This window comes from Ylistrum balloti, unplaced genomic scaffold, assembly GCF_031769215.1.
Source record: "Ylistrum balloti isolate Yb309-2 unplaced genomic scaffold, AGI_CSIRO_Ybal_v1 Utg370042, whole genome shotgun sequence".
In the NCBI taxonomy this organism is placed as follows: domain Eukaryota; kingdom Metazoa; phylum Mollusca; class Bivalvia; order Pectinida; family Pectinidae; genus Ylistrum; species Ylistrum balloti.
The window spans coordinates 137311-156397 of NW_026782099.1; the positions used below are offsets into that span (position 1 = coordinate 137311).

The following is a 19087-nucleotide window of genomic DNA, read 5'->3' on the forward strand; positions in this document are numbered from 1 at the left end:
CCGAAGTGGTATCACTCTTACAGTATCTCCGATTATTACTTCCCTGTCTGTTCTAATTTATTTCAATCTTTTCACTGCTTCAATTGTATACTTTGTATACAGTTCTGTTTCTTATGATTCTAGTTATCTGCAGGTATAGCAATTGTGTTTTATATTACATGTTATGGCATTAAGCGCATACTTTTATTATGAAAACAAACATACCGTTTTCTTAGTTTTAAAGATATTTTATTGTTTATAAACAATAGGCGTGGAAATAAATTATATCAAAGCTCATTTAGTCTTCTCCTAAATGAATACATACAGGAATATTTAACACTGGAATCACGTGAAAACAACAACGTATGTAAATTAAGGTTGAAGAATAGAAACGATGGTGCTGGGTATAAAGAGGTGAAATAGGGACAGAAAAAGATAGGATGTAGAGCATAGATAAAATATACATGTATTGTACATATATATAAATATATAGTAACTGACGTTAGCTTGTCAACCCAATCCGACTTAAAATCGATAGAACGAGAATATGGACACAGGAAATTAACTAACTTATTACTGAAGAAGTACATGGAGCCAAAATCTATCATATGAGTTGTTTTTCTTGATTGTTTTGTTATATGTTTAAATTTATTCGTTTTTCAATATGCTTTTGGCTGTAGGACTGGCAGGAGACCAGCCTTTCCATTTTTAGGTCATCTGACCCGAAGGGTCGAGATGATCTATAGCCATCGTGCTTCGTCCGTCGTCGTCCGCCGTGCGTCGTCCGTAAATTTTTCATTCAAAAAACTTCTCAAATACTAGAAGGCCTAGAAGGCTAATACTTGGCCCATAGCATGCTGGCATGGAGCCCTACAAAGTCTGTTCAAATGAATAACCTTGACCCACTTTCTAGGTCACAGGGGTCAAATATGTTAAAATATACAAACGACTTCTTCTCAATAAGCAAAGTCTATGAGTGCTAATATTGGGCCTGTAGGATACTTGGAGGAAAGGCTACCAAGTTTGTTCAAATGAATGACCTCGACCCACTTTCAAGGTCTCAGGGGTCAAATATGTTGAAATTTTTAAACAACTTCTTCTCAACAACCAAAAGGCTCAGAATGCTGATATTGGGTCTGTAGGATGCTTGGAGGAAGGGCTACCAAGTTTGTTCAAATGAATGACCTTGACCCACTTTCTAGGTCACAGGGGTCAAATATGTTAAAATATACAAACTACTTCTTCTCAATAAGCAAAAGTCCAAGTGCTGATAATGGACCTGTAGGATGCATGGATGACATGCTACCAAGTTTGTTCAAATGAATGACCTCGACCCACTTTCTAGGTCACAGGGGTCAAATATGTTAAAATATACAAACTACTTCTCTTCAATAAGCAAAAGTCCAAGAGTGCTGATAATAGACCTGTAGGATGCTGGGATGACATGCTACCAAATTTGTTCAAATGAATGACCATGACCCACTTTCAAGGTCACAGGGGTTAAATATGTTAAAATATGCAAATGACTAACCAAAATGATTAGAGTGCTGATATTGGGCCTGTAGGATACTTTGAGGAAGTATTACCAAATGTGTTCAAGTGAATGACCTTGACCCACTTTCAAGATCACAGGATTCAAATATGTTAAAATCTGTAAACGACTTCTTCTCAGTAACCAAAAGACTCAGCGTGCTGATATTGGGCCTGTAGGATGCTGGAAGGAAGGGCTACCAAGTTTATTCAAATGAATAAAGCCCACTGTTTTAACAGCAGACTCACTGTTGTTAAGAGTTTGGCTTGCTTTTTGTCAGATGACTGCTAAGGCCCATGGGCCTCTTGTTTATTTTTATTACCATATTGGACTTTCGTAATCCATGTTCACTGCACAATTCATAATTAGCTTACTTAAAGAGGTATTCCTCTTAGAAGTGAAAAAAGTATTTAACCCTTTTTTTGATGATTTTTTTCAAATGTTACATTTTAGAAAGTAATTAAGCATCCTGTCCTCCATGTTATTATAATTCTGTGTTAAGATCCCAATCTTCCATTACGCCATATCAATATACTTCTGTGTTAAGGTACCAATCTTCCATCTCAATATAATTCTGTGTTAAGATATCAAACTTCCATGTCAATATAATTCTGTGTTAAGATACCAATCTTCCATTCCTCCATATCAATATACTTCTGTGTTAAGATACCAAACTTCCATTCCAAACTTTTTTGATCCACCCCCAGGCCCATGACTTTGTCTCAAGTGACCTTAAACCATAAATATGCATATAGTCTGTGATGTCCAATTTCAAACATAACTCAATATTTTGATTACTTTATTGAAACAAAATTAGCAAAGACTAGTACAAACATATAAGTAAAACAATTACAAACGTGTACAAAACAATTAGTGAGCAATAAAATCACAGTACATGTACTGTACTTACATACACACTCAAACTGTGCATGTTGACTGAATTCCGTGAACAACTCAAAGCACCATATAATTATAATGTAATGTAAATGTTACATTTGGGAAGAAATAATACTGATCAATTAAAATTCACAGGCTCAATACCATTAAAATGGCAGCCTAAAAAAAGCACAAAACAGCTACAATATCACAGCTTTTTTAACATTTGATCATAATAAGACATTTCTAGACAGCAGAATTGTATTTTGGTAGATCAAAAATCACAAATTCCAACTAAGACTGATAAAGTTTTGAGATTATTATACCAAACATACTAAATTGTTGACGGTACTGCAGACAGATTTTAAAATATTGTATGGCCCATGTCAAGAATGTGCCCAGGGTTACACAGAACAAAATCATGCAGAACCCTGGTAAAATACATAGATTCATGCAGGGCCATGGGCACCTGATTACACATGATAGATTCATCGTACAGTCTGGTTACATACAACAGATTCCTGTAGGGGCGTGGATACACTAACAGATTCCTGTAGGGCCCTGGTTACATTAGACAGTTAAAATACAGATCATCATTATACACTACATTATGGAGATGTGACAGTGGCCAGTAAGGAATCATATTCAGATGACCTTTCCAAAAAACAATCAAAACATGACTGGCAAAATCATGCCACAGCCTGTTTCTCTTTGGCTCTTATTATGGTTGGTTTTAAAAATTTAAAATCATAACTGAGTGTCCCAAATGTCAACAATATCAAGATGGCTGTGCCCATTGCACAAAAAATATGTATTCACTAATAATGTATGCATTATCTATGGATTTTTGTTTTCGTCATGTAACCATTACTGAAGAAAATAAAGTGACACTTTATAAGTATATACAACACTGCTGCCATTGCCTGTTCCATTGCTTCATCTTTTTTATCCAATTTGCACATAATGCTGAACAGTCATATATGAGAGACTGGTTTTGATAGGCTGAAAAATCTTATTCTATCCTATTTAACCAATGAGGCCATCTGAACGTGACCCCTTACAGGCCACTGTCAAATCTTCATAACGTAGTGTATTTATCATAATTATCTGTATTTCAATCGGATTGAGCATTGCCCTACTTAATCTCAAGCGAAGATTCGAGGTGCTTTGTTCAACACTTCCTCCCCCTAGCAGTTTGTGTTTCTCTGGAAGCTGAAAAATGGACCGGTTTGAACAGATGCAGTTGTGTCCTAGGGCAAATCAATACCCTTGATGGCATGCTCTGAACCTCCTGAATGTTGTTCAGTGAGGTAGCCACCGGATACTAAAAGGACACCCTGCTTTAAAACGACCCGGACTGTTCACATAGAGATTAATCATCAATGGTATGTACTTTATCAATCTGTTAACAATTTGTCAGTACAGGTCAGTAATCAAATACAACCAAAAATTCACATCTAAAATAGGATAATAAATATGACTAAAGCACATCTATAACATAAAACCTCTCCAGTGTTAAAACAGCAGCCTATACCTGTCTGATTTTGAAAGTTGCACGCCTTGATTTTGGTTACCTTTTCCATGTATGATTCAGCACAAAATGTCTACAATTTGTAATATTCATAAATATAATCAGTTATAGCATGACTGTTATCATACCAAACATTATTTTGTAAATGCTAAATTACAGCTAGAGTCCTTGCAACTGGAATCATTATCTGTCATGCTTTGAGAGAAGGAACATGTATACATGGTCACTTTCCCTGATAAACATGACATAGAGCTGAAGGCAACATTAATCTGAAGTTCAATTTGGTTTTCTCAATGTTAAACCCTGAAAAGAACCTAATGAAAAAGCCATTAAAAGCACTTGATAACTTCCACTCTAGATAAAGTGATTAGACACTGCAAAAAGTGCGACTACTATATTCCCCTAATGTATCTGGATTGTAATGGGTGGGTAGGTAATGGTATTATAATATTAAATATACTGAATTTTAATTTCTGAATAAATTGAAAGAGCCCTAGACTAGATTAAAAATCTACAAAGCAATGTTCTAAGTATTCATATGTGTAAGATGTTGACCTAGGTCTTCACAGGAAGTTGATTTGCAATTGACTTGGAGCTACAAAGAAATATCACATAGTTATGTCTTTATTGTCACTTCCAGCTGTGATGCCTGTATGGTTTTCAGATATCTGTGAATGAAGTCTGCCTCAGACATGGTCAGAAATAGGACACTTTCCAAGTTAGGGAAGTGGAAGTGGTCAGCATGGAAGCTGGCACTGGTCACCATTACTTGTGCCTGTCCATTGTTAACACAAGCCAAAAACTTAGAGTTGAACCTCTTTAGTGGATACACAGTTTTATTGTAAACTTTGTACTCTATGAAGACTTGGTCTTTTGGTTCCAGTTGGTTTTGTGCATTTCGTCTAATGTCTGATATCTGGAGTCTGTGATCACAGTTCTGGCGTACATAAAAAGCTTCTAAGTTTGCAGTGAATTTGTGTTTAAGAACCAAATGGCAGATGTCCTGAAGTCTGACTGTGTCCAGAAAAGGGGTGGCTATATACACCTTGTTCGCTCCATCACTGAACCAGTGGTCCAACAGTGCTTTCCAAAGTGGATAGACAACAGTGGGGCCATCTTGGACACATCCATGGCGCAACTTCTCCAACTGTGAACTCAATTCCTCATTCTCCAGCTGAAACATAATCACAAAGGTGCAAGTGTCTAAAAGAATTCAATGACATTGTGACAAAATTACTTCTAAAACACCTTTTCAGTATTTGCATTTTGAACATTGATGAAAGAAGACTGAGTAAACTGATTAAGTTTCAAAGAAAATTATTAAAATCTGAGTGATGGAGATCTACATACATGTACCTGCTTAAAATGCTGAAAATGGGTGTTTTTAATGAACTAGGGGTATTGTAATTCTGATCCAACACCCAGAAAGATGTCCAAGAAAATGCAGCTTTGAAATTGTTAATATTTTGAAAGACATATAAAACCAAGAATTCCATTATAATACTAATGATGTGTTGTAGGCAACCTCAAAATATTTATAGAATTTGCAAAAAGACCACTTTTTTGTGGAATTCACCTGAATTTATTTTTAGTGAGTATTCAAAATTCAATGAACATTTCAAGAATTACACTAAATAATGGTTTCTGATCAAACATGCTCTGGAAATTGTCTTGTACTCTTGTACAAACTATTGGGCAAAAGGAGAATCCATCTATGTATCTCCTGCCAACATTTGTTTTCCTTCAAAAACCATATCGTTTATTTTTAAAAACAAGATTTGCTTACGTGGTCAAGCCTGACTGATGCAAGCTGTTGTCGTGCCCTGTTCATATCTACATCCTCTTCCTGCACTGATCTCTCAAGCTCCTTGTCAATTTGCTTTCTATATACTGGTAATTCATCTGCCTTGCGCAGAGCCTCTTCTTCTCTTTCCCACTCCTCCCTCAGAACAGCATCTATTGTTAAATAAAGAGAAAAACCTATGAACAAAGGTTTGGAATTTCTTGATAGTAATTGTTAACTCTGCTCTAGCACTGAGTAGATTAATATCTATACCAAGGTATGTCATATCTGTTTCCAATAACCTCCTTCATATTTCAGTATGTTTGAAGATTTTAATGAACAAAATGACACTGATTAAAACAGCAGTAGGTTTGCTAGTGTCTAGCTGAGTACTTGGCCATTTATATATATATCCACGATCATTTAAGATGGATTGTTTCATTAAATCTTTTTAACTTATTATTACTTCTGAGTGAGTTTTGACATTGAAAGGACTAGAAGTTCCAAGTAACACTGACCAGCAGCTTTCTTCTCTCTATCCAGAATATTTTCCCATTGACTCTCGTACTGTGTGAACATAGCAAGTAAAGGCTGTGATGGGCCGTCTGGGGCATCATAATTCCTGAGGATGTCCTCAAATCTTTTAGTGAACCATTCTAATACAAAGTTGCCATGTATCACCAGTTGTCCAGTTGACAGGAAAACGGTTATGGTTACGTCATCAATATTCAAATTAATTTTTCTGTTTCCATTAGCCTCATAGAGTGTTCTATAGGGGTAATGCTGTACTGGATAATTGTTGTGGTGTTGGAGGACACGAATCCAGAGTGATGCCAAGGATATGGATCCTCTTTTTACCTTGTGTTTGATAATCACAGACTTGGACCTGGACAGATCCAAGTACACTTGTTCTCCAATTTTGTTTGATACAAAAACTTTGATGTGTTTTTCTATTGCTGTATCTTCAGCCATTGTGAGGTATCCAACTGCCAAGAAATCCAAAACCTTCGACAAAAAGAAACACAAAATTGCATAAAAAAAATGAAATTGTAGTTTTATTTGAACTGAAATGAGACTTCTACCACGATTTCATTACACAGTAACATGTGTTACCAGCCCAGATGTTTAATATCTGGTGAGGAAGCAAGTGCACGTCAAATAACATGGTATTTTAAGTAAAAAAAAAAAAAAAAACAGTAGAAGCAAATTAATTGGAAACATGTTTTAAGTTAAAATAGTTGGTGTATATTTCCCAACATTCTGTAAAACAGTGTGACTGACTGACTGCTTAGAAAGTGGGGAGGGGAGAGGGACTGCAGTTTTTATTTGTGCAATTATTTTGGTGACTCAATAGCTATAGTTGGTTGACAGACATTATTAACCTGTAAATAATGATTGGTATCTTTGGAAAACTGAGCTCTTAAAAATGAAATATCAGTATCCTACACTTATCAACTTTTACCACATATCTTGGCCACGTCATCTTTCAATGAATGTACACCAACTTGTGCATTAGTTACTCATTATATAAATTATAGCATGTATATAAATAAATAAGTTTGAGTATCTGGTGATTTTGTGACAGAGAAAGTTGAAAAGGTGACGCTAGTTCGAACCCCATTACTCCTTCCTATTACAATCGTTCACTCCAACGCTCCTATATAGGCTCCAATAGTTAAACATGTAGACAGACATATATACGTATGTGGTGTAGATTATACGAGCGTTTGTCATTTCATAACACTATATTTTGGTAAGTATTAAATGTAGTTATCTGTAATGTAAACAATAGAATTCGGCATAGAATACTTTACCGGGTAAACCAGTGTCACTTCTGATTTAAAGACGATTAGCTCGATACTATTCCAGTCAAGGCCGTCCCGTTGCTAAGTACACCAACCGGTATGTTGTAGATAAACCAACCAACCAGGTGCCCTCTGTCGACAACCATGGTCTACTTGTATTGTAACTGAAATAATATTAAATGAGAACATCTTCCCTTGGTTTTATCAATTATTCAAACACTCCAACAAAAACATTTGTGATCTATGCTACTCAGCCAAAGAAAATCAATAGGCCCTAAGTTGCATTGTTTACGATCGCATAAATTTCCCGCCAACATTAACTGATTCGGAGCACATTGGTTTCATTATATAACTAGAGGAGTCTCGAATGTTAACCTCTGTGATAACCCGGAAATGAATATTTTTACGGGAAATATTTCGCGCCAAATGTGAACACGTGAGCAAAACAAAGCAATACCAACCTTCATGATGGCTGGATTTGATGATGCAGGTGTATTTTTCAGTGATAACTTTGGATCTGAAGATCAAACAGACGAAAACCAGATCAACAGACAACAAATTAAGAAGAGATTCAAAGATTTTATTCGGCAATTTCACGAAGGAAACTTTTCATACCGATATCGGTGAGACACTGTTTCTATTTTGGGTTGAAATTTCGTCAAATTCGGTTAAAGCCAGGTCATTCTGACTATGTGTCCATTTTTACAGATTAACTTTGATGATTTAACCCGGACCGTATTATTTGTCCTTGGTCAAAAATGATGTGATTATTTTATTTCAAATCTAAGTTGGGAATAACATTTGATATTCAGTGCTTAAAACAAGGAGAAAGTGGTTAATTTGAATTCGCGCTGATCCAAACCCGAGGATATTTTTCCATCCTGGTGAATGTATATTAAATAAAGCCATGTTCATGTACTTAAGGTATTAATTAGTAACTTAATAACTTATCGGATGAAGTAGCTTTATTTCACATGCTTTTGGTTTTAGAGACCAGTTGAAAAGAAATTACAACCTTGGGCAGTACTGGCTGGAAATTGACTTGCAAGATGTGACCAGCTTTGATGAAGCTTTAGCTGAAAAACTAGGCAAACTTCCTGCGGAACATTTGCCATTGGTATGCGGAAACACATGAATATGTATTTTTCAATGAAGATCAAGTTTCTGTTATTAAATATTTGTATAAAAATGCGAATTAGTCTCGACCACAGATAATGAATTCATATGCTTGATTTATATTGAAAACCTGTTTCCTGTGTTACATACACAATCCCCATGTAGATTCCTATGTCATTTCTGTATTTTTTTTCTTGCATATAATGAATTGGCTATTATGAAATCCCATATTGCATGAACCAAATAATTATTATTTTTCATTGAAAACAAATAAATCGCTATGGTTTCTTTTAGACCTGACTTGTGTACAGGTACACAAACTGTTAATACCCGGTACATTTACATGTTACGAATGTCATTATGGAGACTATTAAACACATCAAAGAAATGAAGTGTATTTCACCAGTCACTTTATTTTTATCTCTGCACACATGAAAAATTAATAGGTTAATTATGTGTAATATATAACGATAAATATGTTGATCTAACCCTGTTGTTATCAATCATAAGATACCTTTGTTCAGCTGACATATCACCAATAAGGGGGATAACTTTCAAAAGCTGATCAACATATTTGGTTTTAATGAGACCTGTTTATTATGAACAAATACTAAGGGCTTCCTATCCAGGTTAGATAGTACATATTGTACTTGGAACATTTGGGAACTAGTGACTATCACAAAAGTTGTGTTCAGTTTGAAGATGCAGCAAAGGAAGTGGCTGATGAAGTTACTAGACCCCGTCCAGATGGGGATGAAGATGTGGAAGATATACAGGTCATGCTGAACTCCTCTGCAAACCCTAGCAGTATTCGTGAGCTCAAGGTCAGTATCTTCCCACAGCCTCTTTTGAATAAATTATTGACAACACCTATAGCCTTATCCCTCCTCCCACCCACTTGTACCCTTCCCCCTAGTCTTCATACTAACCACATGTATACTTAGCTTAAAATTTGGTTTATGACCCATGATTATAGAATTATATATTTTAATTAGACATTTGAGAATCGCTTTTAGAAGGAAAATATCTATTCACCTCACATGATGGATGTATAATTAATTTTTATAAATCTTTTAAAACTGGAAAAAATAATAAAATAAATACATTGATTCAAATATTGACTTTTCAGGTTAATGACTTGTATTAAAAAAAAATCACGAAAAAATTCTTTTCTGATTTTTAGTCTGAACAAATGGCCAGATTGGTGAAGATTCCTGGCATAGTGATCGCTGCTTCGGGTATCAAAGCAAAGGCTACCAAGCTAACACTTCAATGTCGGGGTTGTCAGAACATTCTCAACAACATTGCTGTCAACCCAGGAATGGAAGGCTATGCCCTACCCCGAAAATGCAATACGTAAGCAACATAGTATTCACTCATATTTTAATGTTTTTTTTTTTAAATTTTGAAATCTCTAATAAAAACAGGTTTATGAATTAGCTTCACACTGATATTTTAAGCATTTTGATATTTAAAAAAAAAAAGTGGAAGAGCATGACCAAATTGTTTTTAAGTATTTAAAATAATTTATTGTACTTCAAGAACCATTGAAAGTGATGTGTACCAAAGTGAAGCTGAATTAACATTTGTTTATATAAGAAAAAAAATTGCCCTGTCAATGACATTGTTTTGTAGTAAGGTGGAGTACATGTATGTAATGCACATTCTTCACATCATTATTAATTCAGGAGTAGATCAATGCTATTTTGGTTCACCTAAAATTTTCAATTTCATCAGAAACCAAATTGACCATAGTGGACATAACTGCAATATTTCTTAGGAACTATGTAAACTTTCTTCTGGAGTGATACATATTGAGTACCTGGCCAATTTCTTATGTTAATTGACTGAATTGTTCCTCTAAACAGTCTAGAGTAACTTTTAAGGTGTTGGAAGTTCTTAGCCACTAGAACAGCTATCAGAACATAGGAACATCTATTTTCTACTTCTCTTCACAGAGAACAAGCTGGCCGTCCTAAATGTCCTATAGACCCTTTCTTCATTGTACCAGACAAGTGCAAGTGTGTGGATTTCCAAAACCTGAAACTGCAGGAGGCTCCTGAGGCTGTACCCAATGGTGAACTTCCCCGTCATATGCAACTGTATTGTGATAGGTGAGGAGACTGGATGATATTAACCAAATGCCAGTTGTTAGCAAATTAAAAGCAGTAGAAATGGACTGGTCATCAGATTTTTTCATTTGTGAGCAAACATGTTTAAAGCATCCATCTGGTGGGCTGTCATTAGTAGAGAAGTTGGTTTTGGGTCTTGCAGAGATGAAAATAACTTGGTCTAAATAAAATGTGTGTGAAAAAATCTTATTAACACAATACTGTTGCATTTAAACTTACTTCAATTTACACTGATTAATCTACAATTGATTTTCATGAGTCTTTTTCAACTTCATTACTAAAAACAATGGGTCCAACAATGTAAAATTCAAGTATTTTCAGAAAATCTACAAGTCCTGTCAAAATTCTGTTAGTAGTGGACATGAGATTCGCATTTAAAATTATCACTGTACAAAATGTTGCCATACATGGTGGGTGAATAACTTGGCTCTGTTATTGGATGTCAACTCTTGTTTACAACGGTGGCATGGTTAGTGACCAGCAATTTTTATTAATTTTTGCTCAACACGCCAAGAATTAGTGTTAATACCAAATGCTTTATTTGTTCTTTGAAAAGGTTGAAAATTATTGTATATCTGGTGTGATAATGTTCTTTTATTTATCATGTTCAAACAAAATTTGCCATTGTTTGATTACAGATACTTGTGTGACAGAGTTGTACCAGGGAATAGAGTGACCGTGGTTGGTGTGTTCTCCATCAAGAAAACCTACCAAAGTTCAAAGGTACTGACTTTATTGAATCGTGGCATTTCCATGATTCACAGTTTGAAAGTTCAGTGAGAGAAAAAATAGTTATGGAATCACCACAAATTATGTTAGCGTAAAATGTTTGTATTGAGAGAACTTGAATAGGTACATTTGTGATTACAGAAGAACACCCGGGACAAGGTGAATGTTGGTATCCGCAGTCCATATTTCCGTGTGGTGGGAATACAGGTGGATACTGACGGGTCGGGTAGGAGCACCAATACCCCTATAACCCCAGCTGAGGAGGAAGAGTTCCGACGACTAGCCAGTAGCCCTAACATATATGAAACTATTGCCAAAAGCATTGCACCCTCTATTTATGGATGTATTGACATGAAGAAGGCCATAGCTTCTCTGTTGTTTGGTGGGTCAAGGAAAAGGTGAGATTTTCTGTCATTCATTGAAGACATTGTCACTTTTAATACGACAGCATTTTGTCTTTTGCCGCTCAAAAAAAAATTGAACACTCCAAAACAATTTTGGTATATATTGGAAAAATTTCTTAACAAATTAAAGTTTAAATATATGCAATATAGCATCTACATTTCTCCTTTTTGTACTGGTTTACCTGATGAATGAACAATTTCCTCCTTTATCTGCCCAGATTATTTGATGAATGAACTGTTTTCTCATTTCACAGATTACCTGATGGTCTAACAAGAAGAGGGGATGTTAACATCTTGATGTTGGGAGATCCTGGTACAGCCAAGTCTCAGCTATTGAAGTTTGTAGAGAGGGTATCACCTATTGCTGTGTATACCTCTGGTAAGGGTAGTAGTGCTGCAGGACTGACTGCATCTGTCATCCGAGACCCATCTACTCGCAGCTTTGTGATGGAAGGCGGCGCTATGGTACTGGCAGATGGTGGAGTTGTGTGTATTGACGAGTTTGATAAGATGAGGGAAGATGATAGAGTTGCTATACATGAAGCTATGGAACAACAGACTATATCAATAGCCAAGGTAAATCTCAATAAGTTTCTTAAAGTATATTTTTTTGTAATAATAGTATTTGCATAATATCATATTCAATACGTTGACGTAAATCAATTCCTTTGCAGTTTTGTTTCTGCATGAAAGAGCAAGGCTTTCAAAGGGCACCAACCAATAATGTTTAGAAATAAATACAATTGAAAAGGAAAAAAGGACTGGGACTGTCTGAGATATGGAAACAAATTGTCAATCTCAGCATCATTATCTGACATGTTTAAATGTATTTTCCTGCTGATTCTGATAGACTGTGGTTTTGTTCTTTACTTAAATGGTTTGTTATGAATCATTGAATTTCAGACAAACATCAGGTATACAATAATTCTTCACAACTATTTTAAAGTAGGAAACTATCTAGGTCAAAAATGATGGGCGAGGCATGGATGACTACAAAATCTTGAATTCTTTGCAATTTTTTTTATTATGATCAAACCTTTAAATTCACAATGGAGTGTTTTAGCATTTGAAAATAATATAAATTTTCAACTTTTTTTATTTGTCAAATTGTCACTTAGACTAAAAATTTGTTATTTCTTCAACTGTCTCTTGGATATAATTGTGGAAATCAGATTTGCAATATCTCGAAATATATATCAAATTGTATATGGTGTTTGAAAAAATGTGATGCATTCAGGAAAAAAGACCTGACTATAGATTTTTTATAGAAAAGGAAGGCTGAGAAATACGAAATATTGATTGCAGGCTGGAATAACAACCACGCTGAACTCGAGATGTTCCGTCTTAGCTGCTGCTAACAGTGTATACGGAAGATGGGATGAAACCAAGGGAGAAGAGAACATTGACTTTATGCCCACAATTTTGTCCAGATTTGATATGATTTTTATCGTAAAGGATGAACACAATGAAGAAAGAGACACTGTAAGTGTTGAACACCACAATGTAGATCTGTTTAGCTTAGAATTTCTTACAGAATTATATAAGGGTTCTCAGCAATTCATTTTACATATTCTGGTTGATATTTGATGGATATTGAAGTTGTCATAAGAGTGGAATATCAAATGAAATTAAAAAATAACATTGGTAAATATTCTTCTTGGATATATCCAGAATTATTATATTTTATTATTGATGTCCACAATTGCTGTCTTGTCCTATTAGATACTGGCCAAGCATGTGATGAATGTACATCTGAATTCACTTCAAATGACGGAGGAGCATGCAGATGGAGAAATCGACCTACTGACACTGAAGAAATACATCTCCTACTGTAGAACGTGAGTATTATATCTTATAATCCATACAACAACCTTGTTGTTAGTATGATTCAACCAACAAGATTACCTCAGTCATCTAGTTGGATCTTAATTGTGGTGATATCTTATGATGAGGAGATGGGAAAAACTGAATATTACATATAAAGGAGATGGGAGTGATAAATATTACAAACAAAGGGGGTGGTGATGATAAATATTACATATATGGGGGGTAGAGATGATAAATACTACATATAAAGGAGGCGGGAGGGTGATAAATGTTACATATAAAGGGGAGGGAAGTGATAAATATTACAAACAAAGGGGGTGGTGATGATAAATACTACATATAAAGGAGGGGGAGGGTGATAAATGTTACATATAAAGGGGAGTGTTAAATATTACATAAAAAGGGAAGGGAAGTGATAAATATTTCATATAAAGCAGGAAGGGGGTGGGTGGGTTGATAGATATTACATATAAAGAGGAGGGGGAGTGACATATTACATGTAAAGAGGGATTGTGGTAATTTCTTGCCATAAGAGTGACAGCATCAGATCAATGACAACTACTTTGTTGGACCATATGGTACCCCTTTGTGTTATGCTGTTCACTAGTCCATTTCAGCCTACTAAAGGCAAGGAAAACCGCAATCATCCTCATATCTACAGAACATTGATTTCTTCTGTGTAACCCAAACTAACCAACCCTACTTTTTAGGTCATCTGACCCGAAGGGTCCGATGACCTATAGTCATCATGCTTCGTCCGTCTTCGTCCGCCGTGCGCCGTCCGTAAACTTTTCATTCAAACGACTTCTTCTCAAATACTAGAAGGTCTAGGGGGCTAATACTTGGCACAGAGGATACTGGCATGGAGCTCTACCAAGTTTGTTCAAATGAATGACCTTGACCCACTTTAAAGGTCACAGGGGTCAAATATGTTAAAATATTTAAACAACTTCTTCTCATTAACCAAAAGGCTCAGAGTGTAGATATTGGGCCTGTGACATGCTGGGATGAAGGACTACCAAGTTTGTTCAAATGAATGACCTTGACCCACTTTAAAGGTCACAGGGGTCAAATATGTTAAAATCTTTAAACAACTTCTTCTCAATAACCAAAAGGCTCAGATTGCTGATATTGTGCCTGTGGCATGCTGGGATGAAGGGCTATCAAGTTTGTTTAAATGAATGACCTTGAACAACTTTCAAGGTCACAGGGGTCAAATATGTCAAAATCTTTAAATAACTTCTTCTCAAATACTAGAAGGCCTAGGGGGCTAATACTTGGCCCATAGCATGCTGGCATGGAGCCCTACAAAGTTTGTTTAAATGAATGACCTTGGCCCACTTTCAAGGTCACAGGGGTCAAATATGTTAAAATATACAAAGGACTTCATCTCAATAAGCAAAAGTCTATGAGTGCCGATATTGGGTCTGTAGCATGCTGGGAGAAAAGGCTACCAAGTTTATTTAAATGAATGACCTTGAACAACTTTCAAGGTCGCAGGGGTCAAATATGTCAAAATCTTTAAATAACTTCTTCTCAAATACTAGAAGGCCTAGGGGGCTAATACTTGGCCCATAGCATGCTGGCATGGAGCCCTACAAAGTTTGTTCAAATGAATGACCTTGGCCCACTTTCAAGGTCACAGGGGTCAAATATGTTAAAATATACAAAGGACTTCATCTCAATAAGCAAAAGTCTATGAGTGCCGATATTGGGTCTGTAGCATGCTGGGAGGAAAGGCTACCAAGTTTATTCAAATGAATGACCTCAACCCACTTTCAAGGTCACAGGGGTCAAATATGTTAAAATATACAAACGACTTCTTCTCAACAAGCAAAAGTCCATGATTGCTGATATTGGGCCTGTAAGATGCTTGGAGGAGAGGCTACCAAGTTTGTTCAAATGAATGACCTCAACCCACTTTCTAGGTTTGGCTTGCTTTTTGTCAGATGACCGTTAAGGCCCATGGGCCTCTTGTTATGTGGTTAATTCTGGAACAGCCCTTATAAATGATACGTTCACCTATAGTATCATAATGATGTTACCAAATCCATACAGAGAATAATTTTGTATTTGTTGTTAGTTGATTTAATATGGAACAGTGAAGCAAATTTTTGTGTTCTGGTAATATTCTGGAAGTCTTCTCTCTTCAGATGTTAAAATCTTCTTAAACACATATCAAATGTGAAGGAGACAGCAACAACTGAAGGGTTATGATTTGGATATCTGCAATACTGTGACCTGCCAATGTACTTGTAGCTTAAAGGTTTGTAAAGGTGTCTTCTTTATTATTGTAGGAGATGTGGCCCAAGATTAGCTGTGGACGCTGCAGAAAAGTTGAAAAACCGTTACGTGTTGATGAGAAACAGTGCCAGCGAGTATGAGCGAGAAACGGGGAAACGCATCAGTATACCAATTACTGTTAGGTGGGTCACAAGTTGAATGTCTCATTTTGAACAAAGGTTTCAAAGCTTTGTTCTTTTAGAACATGAAAAGTTACACGAAAAATTCTGAGGGGTAGTTAGAATTTTTGCAGTTGTTTGATGATGGCCTGGCCTGTCCTATTGTAGATTTGTTGGTTTCATTTGTTTGTGTTGCTCATAATCGTCCACAAAGTAACGGCTCATTAGCTGTGGAGGAAGTTTAATGTGAAAGTCTGAACAGCAAAGTTATTACTTTTACCAAAGTTGTTCAACTCGTGTTTTTGCTTAAATGTCATTGAAGCTTCACAAAACGACTACCAATATAGTGAGAAAAATCCTCTATATTAATCAGTTGAACTTTAAGCTTATATATAGATTATATTATCAAACAATACGGTGTTATTAACCATAAATGATTTAAAAGCATTAGAGGAAGGGTGTTGTGATTTAGAGTATTATTTTTATGACAATTATGTGGGATAAGAAAGTCTGGCGTGAATTGTTTTGGTTTTAGGAAATTACAGGTAGAAAAGCAATACTGTCTTACCTTCATTACAAGGTGTGGTAATATTAACTTGGTAGAAAATTTCTTCACCAGCTATGTTCTTGGTTGCAACATGTACAACAGCTTTCATACTGAACGTTTTGTTGGTTTAAGGAATTTTTCATTTAAGACAGCTGTCTTATTGTCAAAGATATTATGAAATATGACCTTGCAAGTGAAAACAACTATTGCATTTTGGAACATTTTGAATTATTTTATATTTTAATTATCTGTAAATAGGCAATTGGAAGCTATCATCAGAATATCAGAGTCCTTGGCCAAGATGAGAATGCAGCCGTTTGCCACAGAGGGAGATGTCGATGAGGCCCTTCGACTGTTCCAAGTGTCAACACTTGATGCTGCCATGTCTGGAAATCTGTCAGGTTAGTGTTAGACATAATTCCTATTATATGTGAATATCCTTTTGCCATAATCATGTTTTAGCTAGATCTCCTGGTCAGATCTCCTTCTCTGCTCTTGACAGCCATTTTGTAACTTAATTTCACTGCAATGGTTTCCCTGAACGACACCTATTTTAAATTTCGTTGCAAGTTCCATTAATGGAATTCAGATGAAACTTGCCTGATTGGATCCTGAGGCATTTCAGAATAAGTGATGTAATTTTTCAGATCAGTCTGAAATGGAGTATGGCCGTCAACTTAAAACTTCTCCAATTCCACAACTGCTATTGAGCTGAAATTTTGAAGTAATGTTCAGAAATTTAAACAAGGGTGTTTTTTAAACTGATAATGCTAAACTATTCTGATCTGTTTTAATGGTGAGATGATTGTTAATACCCAAGAGCCTCTTGTTTATGTATTGGTATTTAAGTTTTGAAAGCGCCTGTAAACCATTTTTGTTGTTGGCTGACCACTTTGATATTTCAGATGTAGATCCCTTTAGTGCCTGGTTGTGCATTGATCATTTTGGGACTGATAAGAGAAAGAAAATTGCTGTCAAATGGCCAGCTTGGATTTTACAGTAATATTTCATGTTGTTCACTGACATTTTTATCTCCATTTAGGTGTAGAAGGGTTCACTACAGAGGAAGACCAAGAACTATTAAGCAGGATTGAAAAGCAGATCAAACGACGATTCATCATTGGATCACAAGTATCAGAACATGCGATCATTCAAGACTTCACAAGACAGGTAGGAAACTTTGACATTAAGAGAGAAAAAAAGAAATTACAATTTCTTATTCAAGTTTTGAGAAAGTAGTCAGCAATACATGTTATAAAATACAGTAGGGAGTGGGCATATTTGTGGTAAAATAAGGTTTTCTATGTTTCAAAGGATAGTGTTTCCAGTTTTGACCAAAATTGACAAATGGGGCATTTTGCTGTTTATAGTGGTTCAAACCATTGGGGAATATAATGGATAAACTTGAGCAAGAGTATGGAAGATTTCATCTGTTTGTCGAGATAATCTGAAAATCAAATTTTTATGCTAACCTTAATATTTGTTTTAGGGACTAAACAGTTTCTATGTTAAGGCCACTCATAAGATGTATGTTCATAGGAATAACGAGCTACTTAGGGATAGATGAGAGCAACTAGAAATAGTGATTTTACTGTTACATTGGGTTTTTTTTTATTGCTTTCTTGTAGAAATACCCTGAACGCTCCATATACAAGGTGCTGCACTTTATGATGAGACGTGGGGAGGTACAACATAGAATGCAGAGGAAGATGCTGTACAGAGTGAAGTAGATTACAAACAGGATTTTCAAATCAGTTGGAATTCACAGAACATTAAAAACTATTTGTTTTCAGACTCTCTTAAATAGCAGAATGACCGAGTGTGCTCTAAAAAGCTGGACATTGTTGTTCAATCCGAAGAAAAATAATCACATTTTGCAGATGTTTGATTGTTTTTTCATACTAAAAGATGTGATTACACCTCTATCTAGCCCAGCAGTCATAATTTTCAGAATGTATTTGACTGTACAGTCTTTTCTTGCGGGATTTGGTAGTCTGTCATTGCATTTATTGGTGAATGAATTGTAAAGTGATATTGTAATATTATAAGTAGTTTCCTAGCTACATATCTAGGTCTTACATAATTTATGTTCATATATGATGGGGTTTTTTTTCATGTCACAAGTTCTGTAATACCTGCCATAAAACTACAATGTATATATGAAATATGTAGTGCTGTATTCTGTAAATATTTCAATGGAATAAACTTGCTGATCTGATGTACTTAATTTGCCTTCTTATTAATTACCATTTTATACACAAAAAACAGATTTGTGATGCTTTCACTGTAATTAACAAGAATCATGGTTCAAAAGGCATTGATAAAGTAAACAAATCACTAAAGGTCAGTCTTGTGTAAACATTCTCTTTCATTAAATTTTGTCATTTAGAAAAGAAAAAGTATTTCAAAACTTTTTATTACTGTC

At 35.5% G+C, this 19087-nt stretch overlaps 2 protein-coding genes across 2 annotated transcripts; one reads left to right on the top strand and one right to left on the bottom strand.

The window, feature by feature from the left end:
• Positions 1 to 4081: 4081 nt before the first annotated feature.
• On the bottom strand, positions 4082 to 7599 carry LOC132549158 (uncharacterized). Its single transcript, XM_060213078.1, has 4 exons — positions 7515 to 7599; positions 6219 to 6705; positions 5704 to 5873; positions 4082 to 5091 (listed from the first exon to the last, which is right to left on the bottom strand). Exons 2-4 carry the CDS (start codon positions 6670 to 6672, stop codon positions 4534 to 4536), a joined length of 1182 nt encoding a protein of 393 aa, XP_060069061.1. The 5' UTR covers positions 6673 to 6705; positions 7515 to 7599; the 3' UTR covers positions 4082 to 4533.
• Positions 7600 to 7973: 374 nt separating this feature from the next.
• On the top strand, positions 7974 to 18806 carry LOC132549155 (DNA replication licensing factor mcm5-like). The gene is made up of 14 exons (XM_060213076.1): positions 7974 to 8128; positions 8496 to 8622; positions 9317 to 9445; positions 9805 to 9977; positions 10580 to 10735; positions 11392 to 11476; positions 11624 to 11880; positions 12141 to 12462; positions 13192 to 13368; positions 13609 to 13724; positions 16011 to 16139; positions 16921 to 17063; positions 17705 to 17832; positions 18291 to 18806. Exons 1-14 carry the CDS (start codon positions 7974 to 7976, stop codon positions 18390 to 18392), a joined length of 2199 nt encoding a protein of 732 aa, XP_060069059.1. The 3' UTR covers positions 18393 to 18806.
• Positions 18807 to 19087: the final 281 nt, after the last annotated feature.